This window comes from Equus przewalskii, chromosome 6 (assembly GCF_037783145.1).
Source record: "Equus przewalskii isolate Varuska chromosome 6, EquPr2, whole genome shotgun sequence".
In the NCBI taxonomy this organism is placed as follows: Eukaryota; Metazoa; Chordata; class Mammalia; order Perissodactyla; family Equidae; genus Equus; species Equus przewalskii.
The window spans coordinates 87,178,375-87,192,820 of record NC_091836.1 but is presented as its reverse complement, the minus strand read 5'-3'; the positions used below and the strand labels follow the sequence as shown (position 1 = coordinate 87,192,820).

Sequence of the window (14,446 nt, the reverse complement as noted above, 5' to 3'; positions counted from 1 at the left end):
CTTTGTACATATGTCTCTGGCTCATATACAAAAATATCTCTAGGATAAATTCCTAGATGAGAAATTACAGGAAGAAAAAGTATGACACTTTCTGTATGTTGCAAATTGCTCTCCTGTGGGCTCTATCAGTCTTCCCTTCCACCAGAAATGTGTGAGAGCGTCTTATTCCACACCGTCTCCCACACGCTACCATACCAAACTTTCGGGTCTTTTATATTTCAGTGAATAAAATATAACTGCGTAATTTTAATTTGCATGTCTCATTATAAGTTTGGCTTCTCATCTTTCCATATGTTTAAGAGCCATTTTTATTTTCTAGAAATTGTGAACTCATTACCTGTCATCATTTTTTCATTGGCTTGTTGGATTTTGAATTATCGTTTTACAGGAACTTTTACAAATAGGAGGAATTAGTACCTTGTCTATGATATGAGTTATCAATATTTTCCCATGACATCAGTCATGTTGGACTAGCACCCACCCTAATGATGCCGTTTTTACTTAATCACCTCTTTAAAGACCCTCTCTCCAAATACAGCCATTTTCTGAGGTCCTGGGAGTTAGGACTTCAATATGGCAATGTTGTGGGGGGACACAATTCAGCCCATAACAAAGTCTTTGTGAAATATTTGCTGAATTAATCCATCGAAGAACTTTTCTGAATGTTTGAAATAGTTTCTAATTCAAATGGCATTTAAAAAATGACAAGTAGCTTAATGTGACTGTGGCATGAGGCATATGAAAGGAAGTCATAGGAGATAAGACTTAAATTTTTTAGTATCTACACCAAATGAAAATAAATAGATAAAAAAAATGTCATGAAATGGAGGGGGAAAGAAGATGTTATGCGTGCTGAAATCCTTCATTTTATAAGGGAAGTCAATTGATCCAGTTATTAATGCTGGTAAATTAAAATATAGAAATATAAGCTTACTATTCTGAGATAATAATAAAAGAAACGAAAATGAAGTATAATCAGGTGTGGCCTCTGGAGAACGGGAGTCATGGAGACTGTCACCTTGTACACGTTTCTCTATCATTTGGAAAGAAGTTACAGACATGAATGCATTATGTTAGGATAAAGAAAAAAACAATAAAAGTGAGGTCAGGCCATGGCAAACTTTCAATCACCCTATGATAGACTTTTCTTTAGTTACAAAGACTGACAATGCAAGCTCACCTTGCTTGATGTTGCTACCCAGGCCCCCACTTGTCAGCTGTAGGCTCCAGAACAGTGATTACTCGCTGGGAGGTGGACCGGATGGGGTGGGATGGGCGAGGCTGGTGTGTGGGCGGAAGTGGGGCAAATGCTGGGAAACATCTCGGTGAGGGGTCACGTCTCAAACAGCCCTGGCCTCTGACTTGCCCACAGGCTCTGCACAGGAAATTGCAAAGTCTGTCCAGTGTCTTGATAAGCCTTGCTTGGTCACCTGCTTTCACTCTGACTCCTGTAGGCATCTCCTGATTTAGAGGACAGGGAAGTGTCCTCTGGCATCACTCAATCACAGAAAGGCTCTCACTCTCCACTCTGGCCAGAAGAATGGAAGAAGGGTCAGGATATATAGCAAGAACTGCCCTATTTCCAAGGCCAGTGATGGTTTTTGCTCTAAGTTCCCATCCCCTCTTTCTACTTTGGGGTGCTACCTGCAGGGGGTCATGGTGTGTCCTTCAGGAAAAGGCAGGAGACTGAAGCTCTCCATTAGCACCTTTGGTGATGGCAGCTCCGACTGTAGTCGATCCGAATGGGGTCAACCAGAACCTTTCTCCCTTCTGATTCATCTCCTCATATTCTCCCCTTCATTGAACCGTTCAAATCTGCAGGCATGGAGAGGATGCTGCCTCTTACAGGAATTTAGGGAGCAAGGGAACATGCTGGCATTGCTTCCCGGAGACGAACGGCTGTTAACCCAGGTTTCATTGTTTCACTGGCTTTTCAAAGTTCTCTTCTCTTGTGAATCTAGCAGAGTCCCAGGAGGAAACAGCCGAAACTGGGATGAGTGAGGAGTGTTTCATGAGGGGACTGACCATTTGCAAAGCTGGGCAGGATTAAGGGAAAACAACAACGCATGGTGAAGCAGCCTAAGGCAAGCGGAAGTGAAGCACTGTCCACCGCCAGGCTTGAAGGGACCAGGGAAGGAGCAGCTACCCAGAGAGAGGATAGCTGTAGCCATAGCCATAGGAGTAGGAGAGGAGCCACCAGACAGGTGGAGAAGTACTCCCACCACCAACACAGCCAAGCAGGGAGAGAGACAAGAGATGAAAAGCCCAAATCTCTCTGCCCCTACCCTCCAGTCTTCTGGCATCTCCCAATGGCTCAATTCAATCAGAAACCAGAAGGACAGAATCCCGCTGATGAGGTACACAGGAGTCACCCTCTTGGGAGGCCAAACAGGGTAGAGAAGGATGGAAAGGAAGTTCTCATGGCAAATGGAGACTACTCCTCATATCTCCTTATCCTCCTCATAGTTTTTTACTTCCTGGTCTTTTTTCTATCTCAATGTCACTGAATCATTTCTCACTTTATCACCATCAGAGTTTTTTTTTCTGTTTCCACCTTCTTTCTTTGGCTTCACTTTTTTGGAGCAATCACTCATATTCATCAAAAGTGCCTTGCAAATGGAATGTAATTTTAAAAGGGAAAACATATTCCTTATTGGTTAGAGTATAAGTTTGGCTGCTCTAATTGACCCATTGTAATAATGGCTCAAACAGGAAAGTCTAATCAGACCTTGGCTGGAGGCTTCAAGGCCTTCAGAAACAAGGGCACCTTCCAACGCGCTGCTCCCTCTCCCCTAAACAGGCACCCTCATTCCATGGTCCTACCCGGCCCCCGGCCACATCAGCACTCAGCCTAGGTCAGGAGAGAGAGAGAGGCTGGGGTGAAGGGGGAGCGATGCTCCTTCTATTAAAGGCCTGAGCCAGCAGTTGGTTACATCACTCTGCTCACCTCCCATTGGCCAGCACCTAGTGACACGGTGCCATCAGTATCAAGGGATTTGGGAAACAGGGTCCGTTCTCTGGTCTAAAACTCTCAGAATTAGTATTTGACAGAAGAGGAGAACGGATATTGGGGGCAGTCTCTGCACCCCTGATTATCTCTCACATTCTGTGCTCACAGGAAGATTTTTCGGGGGCTCCTCAGAAATGATGAATGATGCAGCCGAGAACTGTGGGAAAGCCTTGGACAGGGCTCCAGGAGACCAGAGATGGTATTGGATCTGCTCTTCATGGTGACATCTCAGGAAAATCCCTCCGACTCCTTAGGCCTCAGCTTCTTCTGTGTTAAGTGACAATAGATGGTCCCTAAGGAGCGTGCAAGATGCTGGGGATACAGTAGTGACCAACAACAGGTGTGACTTGGTCCTTATGGAGCTTCCAGTTTGATAAGGAATACAAATACACCCCACCCTAGTAACAGATTTATAAACTGCCAGGTGTGTGAGTGGAGATAGCAGAGATTCTGGTTTTCCTCCCACAGCCTTTTCTGGCCAGTCTGGGCTGTGGGGTCTTGTCTCTCTAAGAGAGCACACGATGGATGATTCTGTCCTTGGTTCCTCGCTGTGCCCCGCAGGAGGATGCACCCTCTTCCTTCTTTGAGGCCTCCCGCCTGTATAAATCTTCTGGATTCTGGAGTCTTTGTGAGGCAGGAAAGGGCTCCTGGATTCTGCTGTCTGCCCCTAAATGGCTTCCACCTGCCTCTCCTTGTTCCCTATTTGATTGACTTCTCTTCCCCTCTCTGGGTTTCTGGAGTTTGCTTATGTTAGGGTTTTTTTTAAACCACAATTTTGACGGCCATCTTGGATTCGACTTGGGAATTCCTTCTCTGCCTTTCTCCCGTCCACGTGTAATTGACACTACAATGTGGTGTGTGTGCATGGCCGGTCAGAAGTGTAGACGCTGAGGGAGCCCTGCTGGGTTCAGATCCAGGCTGTATGAGACCGGGAGCAAAGCGCTCATCTTTCCTGTGCTCCAATTCCATGCTCTGTAAACTGGGGATAATCCTAGTTCTCACCTCACAGGGCTCTTGAAGGGATTGAAGGAGGCAATACGGGATAAGCCCTCAAGTGGCCGCAGTTACTGCCCCAGCCTGAGCTCCTCCCCTCTCTCCAGCTGAATTCTGCATGAGCATCTCCCTCCACACTCAGCCCTGCACTTTTTCCACTTCCCCTCACAGATCCCTCTCACACTGAAACTTAGCTCAGCGGAGCAAACTCTACTGGAGATCTCCTGGGAGGGAGAACGAAGCAGGTTTGCACTGCACATGCCACAGCAGCCCACGTAACAGCCCCCAGAGACATTCCCGAACCTCAAGAAGCTCTTCTCAGGGGCCCTCGGCCCTCAACCTCACTTACTCTTCCTCCCCTGTGTTCAGCTCAGCCCCAAACCTGCCTCCAACTTGTGCACCAAAACGATTCTAGGTGCTCAGCAAAGCTGTGTTGCATCCTCGCTTCAAACTTTCAACGTGGGGACCTCGATCCGGGCCTTACTGATGGTCATCATCGCCCTGGTCGGGCTGCCCAGAAACTCGGCGGTCATCTCGATCCTGGGCTTCCACATGGGGCGGAACGTCTTCACTGTCTACATCCTCAACCTGGCCAGAGCCAGCTTCCTCTTCCACTGTTGCCAGATTACACATTCCCTGGAGGAACTCATCACCTCCTTCCATTCCATCTCCGTCCCCAGCTGTTTCACCACGGTGGTGAACTTTGCCCACATCGCAGACCTGAGCATTCTCAGTGCCATTAGCACCGAGCACCGCCTGTCCATCCTGAGCCCCATCTGGTACCTCTGCCACCATAGCAGACACATGTCAACTGTAGTGCGTGCCCTGCTCTGGGCCCTGTCCCTGTGGCTGAATGTTCTGGAAGGAAACTACTGTGGTTTCCTCTTAAGAGATTGTGACCATGTTTGGTGTGGAGTATTTGATTTCATCACTGCCACATGGCTGATTTTCTTATAGGTGCTTCTCTCTGGGTCCAGCCAGGCCCTGCTGGTCAGGATCCTCTGTAGCTCCCGGCAGATGCAGCTGACCAGGCTCTGCGTGGTCATCCTGCTCACAGTGCTGGTCTTCCTCCTCTGCGGCCTGCCCTTTGGCTTCAATGGTTTCTGCTGGATTCAGAAGGACTCCAACATGTTCCCATGTTATCTTGGAAGGACTGGGGTGATCCTGCCTGGCATTAAGAGCAGTGCCAACCCCAGCATCTCCTCTTTTGTTGGTTCCTTTAGGCACCAGAGGCTGCAGCGGCAGACCCTCAGGCTGGTTCTCCAGGGAGCTTTGGAGGACACGACTGAGGTGAAGAAAAGTGGAGGAAGCTTTCCTCAGGAACCCAGGGCGACGTCGGGAAGCAGTTTCATGAGGTGATTCTGGATCAAGCAGCGTTCAGTCAGAAGTAGGACTTATAGATGATTCTAAACGTAATTGTGAATTGTTTGACCCTACACCACTGTTGTGGGTGCTGATCGAGTTGTCTCTGTAATGCTGTTGTCTGTTTGTCTGATACCAGAGCTTGATGTCTGCAGGGAAAACTCGAACCCAGGAGCATGAGCTAAAACCCGTGAGAACCAGCCAGAACTCTTGACAATCTCTCTCAGTGCATGCACTTTTGATGATGCAGGAGTTCCGTGGGAGAAGTTGGCTCCCTTCCTCATGGAGCTAAACACACCCCTGGTGCCGGAGTCAGAGAAGCTGAAGGAGGATCCAAAGGAAGGTGGAGCAGCTGCAGCTGCCTCACGCCGCAGAGAAGCCACAATGTGCACGAACACCCTGGTGTCCTTGCACCAGCCTTCCACACATGAAAACAGTACCTCTCCTGCACATTTCCAACCACCAAATCTCGTGTAAAATGTAACTTGATGCCCCCCCAACCAGAAACGTTAAAGGAAGGGAATTCTGGGGAATGTAGTTCAGCCTAGCCAAGTTGACACTTTCAAACCCATCACAGTCTACCCCCTGTCAGCTTGGCACCTGTAACCACCTCCTCAAACCACAGTTCATTCCAAATAAGGATGAGAAAGCAAAGTCAAGCTTCCCCCTAACGTGATACACCTACCCCAGGTACTCATGAAACGCATCAACCTTCCCCACAAGAGGACACATCTTTTCCTGTGCTATTGACCATCTATATATCTTTTTGTGAAGTGTCTGTTCAAGTCTGCTATCCATTTTTATTGGGTTGTTCATCTCCTTATATTGATTTGTTGGAGCTCTTTGTATGGTCTAAATAAAACCCCTTTGTCATATTTACATATTGCAAGTATTTTTTTCCCAGTCTGGGACTTGCCTATTCATGTTTAAAGTATCTTTTGATGGGGGCTGGCCCCGTGGCCAAGTGGTTAAGTTCGCGCGTTCCGCTGCAGGTGGCCCAGTGTTTCCTCGGTTCGCATCCTGGGCACGGACATGGCACTGCTCATCCAGCCACACTGAGGCGGCATCCCACATGTCACAGCTAGAAGGACCCACAACGAAGAATATACAACTATGTACTGGGGGGCTTTGGGGAGAAAAAGGAAAAAAATAAAATCTTTAAAAAAAAAGTATCTTTTGATGGGCAGAAGTTTTTGTTTTTTATGAAATCTAATCTATCGACTTTTATATTTAGCACTTTATGTTTTCTAAGAAACCTTTGCCTACTCTCAAGGCAACAAAGGTATTCTCCAATTTTTTTATAACAACATTATAATTTTTGCTTTTACATTTAAATGTATGATCCATTTCAAATGAATTTTTGTGCAGGTTTGAGGTAGGGGCCAAGGTTCATTTTTTCCCATACAGTGATCCAGTTCTTCTGGCACTATTGGAAAGACATTCTTTTTTCCCCCCTCATAGAATTATTTGGCCCCTCTGCCAAAAACTATGCTTCTAAGTATGGGAGTGTTTCTGGACATTCTAATTTGTTTTACTAGTCCATTTCAGGAGTCACCACACTATAGCTTATGGGTCAAATCCAGGTCACTGCCTGTTTTTGTAAATAAAGTTTTATTGGAACACAGCCACGTGCATTCTTTCACGCGTTGTCTGTGGTTGCTTTCATGATACAACAGCAAGGTTGTGTGGTTGTGATAGAGAATATATGGCCTCAAAAACTGAAATATTTACTACCTAGCCATTTACAAAATAAGTTTGCTGATCTCTGGTCTATTCTTTTTTTTTTTTTTTTTTTTTTTTTAACTTTTTTTTTTCTTTTTTTTTTTTTTTATTATTAATGTTATGATAGATTACAACCTTGTGAGATTTCAGTTGTACATTTTTGTTAGTCATGTTGTGGGTACACCACTTCCCCCTCCGTACCCTCCCCCCACCCCCCCTTTTCCCTGGTAACCACCAATCAGATCTCCTTCTCAATATACTAATTTCCCCCTATGAGTGGAGTCATATAGAGTTCGTCTTTCTCTGACTGACTTATTTCGCTTAACATAATACCCTCGAGGTCCATCCACATTGTTGTGAATGGGCCAATTTCGTCTTTTTTTATGGCTGAGTAGTATTCCATTGTGTATATATACCACATCTTCTTTATCCAATCATTAGTTTCTGGGCATGTAGGCTGGTTCCACGTCTTGGCTATTGTAAATAATGCTGCAATGAACATAGGGGTGCAACGGACTCTTGAGATATCTGATATCAGGTTCTTAGGATAGATACCCAGTAATGGGATGGCTGGGTCATAGGGTATTTCTATTTTTAACTTTTTGAGAAATCTCCATACTGTTTTCCATAGTGGCTGTACCAGTTTGCATTCCCACCAACAGTGTATGAGGGTTCCTCTTTCTCCACAACCCCTCCAACATTTGTCGTTCTTGGTTTTGGATGTTTTTGCCAATCTAACGGGGGTAAGGTGATATCTTAGTGTAGTTTTGATTTGCATTTCCCTGATGATTAGCGATGATGAACATCTTTTCATGTGTCTATTGGCCATATTCATATCTTCTTTTGAGAAATGTCTGTTCATGTCCTCTGCCCATTTTTTGATCGGGTTGTTTGGTTTTTTGTTGTTAAGCAGTGTGAGTTCTTTGTATATTATGGAGATTAACCCTTTGTCGGATAAGTGGCTTGTAAATATTTTTTCCCAATTAGTGAGCTGTTTTTTTGTTTCAATCCTGTTTTCCCTTGCCTTGAAGAAGCTCTTTAGTCTGATGAAGTCCCATTTGTTTATTCTTTCTATTGTTTCCCTCAACTGGGGAGTTACAGTGTCCGAAAAGATTCTTTTGAAACTGATGTCAAAGAGTGTACTGCCTATATTCTCTTCCAAAAGACTTATTGTCTCAGGCCTAATCTTTAGGTCTTTGATCCATTTTGAGTTTATTTTGGTGTGTGGTGAAAAAGAATGGTCAATTTTCAATCTTTTGCATGTGGCTGTCCAGTTTTCCCAGCACCATTTGTTGAAGAGACTTTCTTTTCTCCATTGTAGGCCCTCTGCTCCTTTGTCGAAGATTAGCTGTCCATAGATGTGTGGTTTTATCTCTGGGCTTTCAATTCTGTTCCATTGATCTGTGGACCTGTTTTTGTACCAGTACCATGCTGTTTTGATCACTGTAGCTTTGTAGTATGTTTTGAAATCGGGGATTGTGATTCCGCCGGCTTTGTTTTTCTTGCTCAGGATTGCTTTAGCAATTCGCGGTCTTTTGTTGCCCCATATGAATTTTAGGATTGTTTGTTCAATTTCTGTGAAGAATGTTCTTGGGATTCTGATTGGGATAGCATTGAATCTGTATATTGCTTTAGGTAGTATGGACATTTTAACTATGTTTATTCTTCCGATCCATGTGCAAGGGATGTCTTTCCATCTCTTTATGTCATCGCCTATTTCTTTCAAGAGAGTCTTGTAGTTTTCATTGTACAGATCCTTCACTTCCTTGGTTAAGTTTATCCCAAGGTATTTTATTCTTTTCGTTGCTATTGTGAATGGGATAGAGTTCTTGAGTTCTTTTTCTGTTAGTTTATTGTTAGTGTATAGAAATGCTACTGATTTATGCACGTTAATTTTATACCCTGCTACTTTGCTGTAGTTGTTGATTATTTCTAATAGTTTTTCTGTGGATTCTTTGGGGTTTTCTATGTATAAGATCATGTCGTCTGCAAACAACGAGAGTTTTACTTCTTCGTTACCTATTTGGATTCCTTTTATTTCTTTTTCCTGCCGAATTGCTCTGGCCAGCACCTCCAGAACTATGTTGAATAGGAGTGGTGAAAGTGGGCACCCTTGTCTTGTTCCTGTCCTCAGAGGGATGGCTTTCAGCTTTTGTCCATTGAGTATGATGTTGGCTGTGGGTCTATCATATATGGCCTTTATTATGTTGAGGTACTTTCCTTCTATACCCATTTTACTGAGGGTTTTTATCATAAATGGGTGTTGGATCTTGTCGAATGCTTTCTCTGCATCTATTGAGATGATCATGTGGTTTTTGGTTTTCATTTTGTTAATGTAGTGTATCACGTTGATTGACTTGCGGATGTTGAACCATCCCTGTGTCCCTGGTATAAATCCCACTTGATCATGGTGTATAATCTTTTTGATGTATTGCTGTAATCGGTTTGCCAAAATTTTGTTGAGGATTTTTGCATCTATGTTCATCAGTGATATCGGCCTGTAGTTCTCCTTCTTTGTGTTGTCCTTGTCAGGTTTGGGGATCAGAGTGATGTTGGCTTCATACAATGTGTTAGGGAGTTCTCCATCTTTCTCAATTTTCTGGAACAGTTTGAGGAGAATAGGTATTAAGTCTTCTTTGAATGTTTGGTAGAATTCTCCAGAGAAGCCGTCTGGTCCTGGACTCTTGTTTTTGGGGAGGTTTTTGATTACCGTTTCTATTTCCTTACTTGTGATTGGTCTATTCAGATTCTCCATTTCTTCCTGATTCAGTTTGGGGAGATTGTAGGAGTCTAGGAATTTGTCCATTTCTTCCAGGTTGTTCAATTTGTTGGCATATAGTTTTTCATAGTATTCTCTTATGATCTCTTGTATTTCATTGGTATCTGTTGTGATTTCTCCTCTGTCATTCCTGATTTTATTAATTTGCGATTTCTCTCTTCTTTTCTTGGTGAGTCTGGCTAGGGGTTTGTCAATTTTGTTAATTCTTTCGAAGAACCAACTCTTTGTTTCATTGATCCTTTCTATTGTCTTTTTTGTTTCAATATCGTTTATTTCTGCTCTTATTTTTATTATTTCCCTCCTTCTACTGACTCTGGGCCTTGTTTTTTCTTCTTTTTCTAGTTCTGTTAGGTGTCGTTTGAGGTTGCTTACGTGAGCTTTTTCTTGTTTAGTGAGGTGAGCCTGTATTGCGATGAATTTCCCTCTTAGGACTGCTTTTGCTGCATCCCAAATGATTTGGTATGTCGTGTTCTCATTTTCATTTGTCTCCAGATAATATTTGATTTCTTCTTTAATTTCTTCAATGATCCATTGTTTGTTGAGAAGCGTGTTGTTTAGTCTCCACATTTTTGCACCTTTCTCTGCTTTTTTCTTGTAGTTGATTTCTAGTTTAATAGCGTTATGATCAGAAAAGATGCTTGATATTATTTCAACTCTCTTGTATTTATTGATGTTTGCTTTGGTTCCCAAAATATGGTCAATCCTTGAGAATGTTCCATGTGCACTTGAGAAGAATGTGTAACCTGCTGTTTTTGGATGAAGTGTTCTATATATATCTATTAAGTCCATCTGGTCTAATTTTTCATTTAATTCTATTATTTCCTTGTTGATTTTCTGTCTGGATGTTCTGTCCATTGGTGTTAATGGTGTGTTGAGGTCCCCTACTATTATTGTATTGTTGTTGATGTCTTCTTTTAGTTCTATTAAGAGTTGCTTTACAAATTTTGGTGCTCCTGTGTTGGGTGCGTATATATTTATAAGTGTTATGTCTTCTTGGTGGAGAGTCCCTTTTATCATTATATACTGTCCCTCTTTGTCTTTCTTTATCTGTTTTGCTTTGAAATCTACCTTGTCTGATATTAGTATAGCGACACCTGCTTTCTTTTGTTCATTATTAGCTTGGAGTATTGTTCTCCATCCCTTCACTCTGAGTCTGTGTTTGTCTTTGGGGCTGAGGTGTGTTTCCTGGAGGCAGCATATTGTTGGATCTTGTTCTTTGATCCATCCTGCCACTCTGTGTCTTTTGATTGGGGAGTTCAATCCGTTTACATTTAGAGTGATTATTGAGACGTGGGGGCCTACCACTACCATTTTGTGTCTTGTTTTCCGGTTTTCTTCAGTTTCCTTTGTTTCTCGTCCCATGGTTTAATCTGTTCTGATGTAGAGCTGCTACTCTCTGTTGTTGTCCTTCTACTTATCTCCTCTGCTCTTGGTTTTGTAGCCCCTTTCCTTTTTTGGATTTTTCAGGAATGAGGGTTTTCCTGAGGATTTCCTGAAGAGGAGGTTTTGTGGCAATGAACTCCCTTAATTTTTGTTTATCTGGGAAAGTTTTTATTTCTCCATCGTATTTGAAGGATATTTTCGCTGGGTAGAGAATTCTCGGCTGTAGGTTTTTGTCCTTCAGATTTTTGAATATATCATTCCACTCTCTTCTAGCCTGTAAAGTTTCTGCTGAGAAATCTGCTGATAGCCTGATGGGGGTTCCTTTGTAGGTTAGTTTCTTTTGCCTGGCTGTCCTTAATATTTTCTCCTTGTCGTTGACTTTTGCTAGCTTCACTACTATATGCCGTGGAGTTGGTCTTCTTGCATTGATAAAGTTTGGAGATCTATTGGCTTCTGTCACCTGAAGATCCATCTCCCTCACCAGATTTGGGAAGTTCTCAGCCATTATTTCTTTGAATAGGTTTTCTGCCCCTTTCTCCTTCTCTTCTCCCTCTGGTATACCTATAATCCTTACGTTGCATCTCCTAATTGTGTCTGATAATTCTCGGAGAGTTTCTTCATTTCTTTTAAGTCTTGCTTCTCTCTCCTCCTCTGCCTGCAACAATTCTATATTGCCATCTTCCAAATTGCTAATTCTTTCCTCCATATTATCGGCCCTACTGTTCAGAGCATCTAGATTTTTCTTAATCTCCTCTATTGTGTTCTTCATTTCCAGTATTTCTGTTTGGTTCTTCTTTATCGTATCAAACTCTTTTGTGACATAGCTCCTGAACTCGTTGAGTTGTCGGTCAGAATTCTCTCTTAACTCAGTGAGTATTTTAATGATGGCTGTTTTGAAGTCATCATCATTTAGGTTATATATCTCATTTTCTTTGGGATTGTTTTCTGTGTATTTGTTACTTTCTTTCTGTTCTGGAGATTTAATGTATTTTTTCATATTGCTTGATGATGTTGATTTGTGCCTCCGCATGGAGATAGAGTTTAGTTGCTCCTTTCACTTGTTTCAGCTGCTGCGGTGGGGGGAGCAGCTGTTTATACTTCACCAACCAGGAACCCTGTCCGTAGTTGCTAACTGGGCCTGGGCCCCTCTTCGTAGCCACAGTGGCCCTTTGGATTCCCTCCTCTGCCGTGGGGGCCGTCACAGGGGGCTTCAGACTGCAGGTGCCTACTGTTGTTGCCCACCTAGATGCGCTCTCTCCTTGGGGTCTGCAACGGTGTTATGGGCTTTTCCAGCGGCCAGGGGTGGGATCACTTTTATTTGTCGCTCGGTTGCTGTCGGCACCCACCAAATCTCACTTGTCCTCTATGGGTCGCAGGAGAGCTATTGGCATCTTCTACAGTCTGTGGTTAGTACACCTAGCTATGCTGCTTTTGCCCTGGGGTCTTCCAGCCTTGTGGCTGGCGGCTGGGTGCCTTCTACTGGTGCTGTGCAGAGGCTTTCCCTAAGGCTTCTGTGAGCCTGTAGGGTTTCCCCCTAGGCTACTAAGCTGGGTCTCTGGAACTCTCTCCAGCCCCAGTCCTCTCCGAGATCTCCGGCAATCCCTAGCCTCACCGGGTGGGCAACAGCAGCTGGGGGTCGCCCCGCCCTCTGGGCTTCTCTCCGGGCCTCTGCCGGGAGCTCTGAATGCTCAGCGTGGCCCCTCTGCTACCGGCAGACAGAGAGTTTTGTCTGCTGCCTGGCGGAGCTCCGGCGCTTCCCCTCCGGGTCGCCGGACCCGCCTTTGAAAGTTCCCCCGCCCCGGACCTCTCCGAGATCTCCGGCAATCCCTAGTCCCACGGGGCGGGCAACGGCAGCTGGGGGACGCCCCGCCCTCTGGGCTTCTGTCCGAGCCTCTGCCGGGAGCCCTGAATGCTGGGCGTGGCCCCTCTGCTAATGGCAGACAGAGAGTTTTGTCTGCTGCCCGGGCGGAGCTCCGGCGCTTCTCCACCGGATCGCCGGACCCGCCTTTGAAAGTTCCCCCGCCCCGGTCCTCTCCGAGATCTCCGGCAATCCCTAGTCCCACGGGGCGGGCAACGGCAGCTGGGGGTCGCCCCGCCCTCTGGGCTTCTCTCCGGGCCTCTGCCGGGAGCCCTGAGTGCTCAGCGTGGCCCCTCTGCTACCGGCAGACAGAGAGTTTTGTCTGCTGCCTGGCGGAGCTCCGGCGCTTCCCCACCGGGTTGCCGGACCCGCCTTTGAAAGATCCCCCGCCCCGGTCCTCTCCGAGATCTCCGGCAATCCCTAGTCCCACGGGGCGGGCAACGGCAGCTGGGAGACCTCCGTGCCCACCGTGTCTCTCTCTGGGACCCTCCGGGCGCCCCGAGCACCAGGCCGGGTCTCCCCGCCAATGGCGGGGAGAGACTCTCCCCGCGGGCTCAGGTGTGCAACTCCAAAGTTTCCCTCTGCGTTTAGGAGTAATTGCGGGGGGTTTAAGTAGGGTTCTGGTCACCTGTTTCCACCGTCGCTCCTCTGTTGTGTTCTCGCTCCTGCCCTAGATGTGTGTGGATCCTCTGGGGGCGTCCGTTGGAAGAAAGCCGCTTGCGGGTACTAGGCTGCCCGTCGGGGTCGGAGAGTTTTCACCTATTTCCACATCCTCCCGGAGGAAAGTCCGTCCGCCTTCCGATGTATAGTCGCGTGGGTGTCTCAGACGTCCTGAGATGCTGTCTGGATATCCTTTGTCAAGCGATAAGTGTCCAAATAATTGTAGACTCGAAGGGCGAGAGACAAAGAGGACTACTCACGGCGCCATCTTCTCTCTGGTCTATTCTTAAACCAACACCCACTGCTCTGATGACTGTAGCTTTGTGGTAAGCCTTCAAATCAAGCAATATGTGTCCTCTAACTTGTTTTTCTTTTCCAGGATTATTTTAACTACCTAAGTCTTTTGCATTTGCATGTAAATTTTAGAATAAACTTCTCAATTGCTACAAAAATCCTGATGGGATTTTGACTATGATTGTGTTGACTCTATTACCTAATTTGGGGGATAATTGACATCTTAGAATAAAGAGTCTTTGAATTCATAAACATCGTATGCCTTCCTATTTGTTTAGGTCTCCCTTAATTTTTCTCAGCAACTTTTTGTAGTTTTTACCATGCAAGTCTTACACACCTTTTGTCAAATTAATATTTTATGTTTTCTGATGCTATTGTACACGGT

General features: G+C 45.1%; 1 protein-coding gene and 1 long non-coding RNA gene across 2 annotated transcripts in view; one reads left to right on the top strand and one right to left on the bottom strand.

Annotated features, from left to right (window-relative positions):
• The window catches only part of LOC139083997 (uncharacterized), a 51,338-nt gene that overhangs the window by 10,186 nt on the left and 26,706 nt on the right, over positions 1-14,446 (bottom strand). The window lies entirely within an intron of this gene.
• Positions 3,207-5,362, top strand: LOC103557833 (mas-related G-protein coupled receptor member X2-like). The gene is given in 2 exon segments (XM_008530534.2): positions 3,207-3,230; positions 4,373-5,362. Coding segments are annotated over 2 exon segments (1,014 nt in total).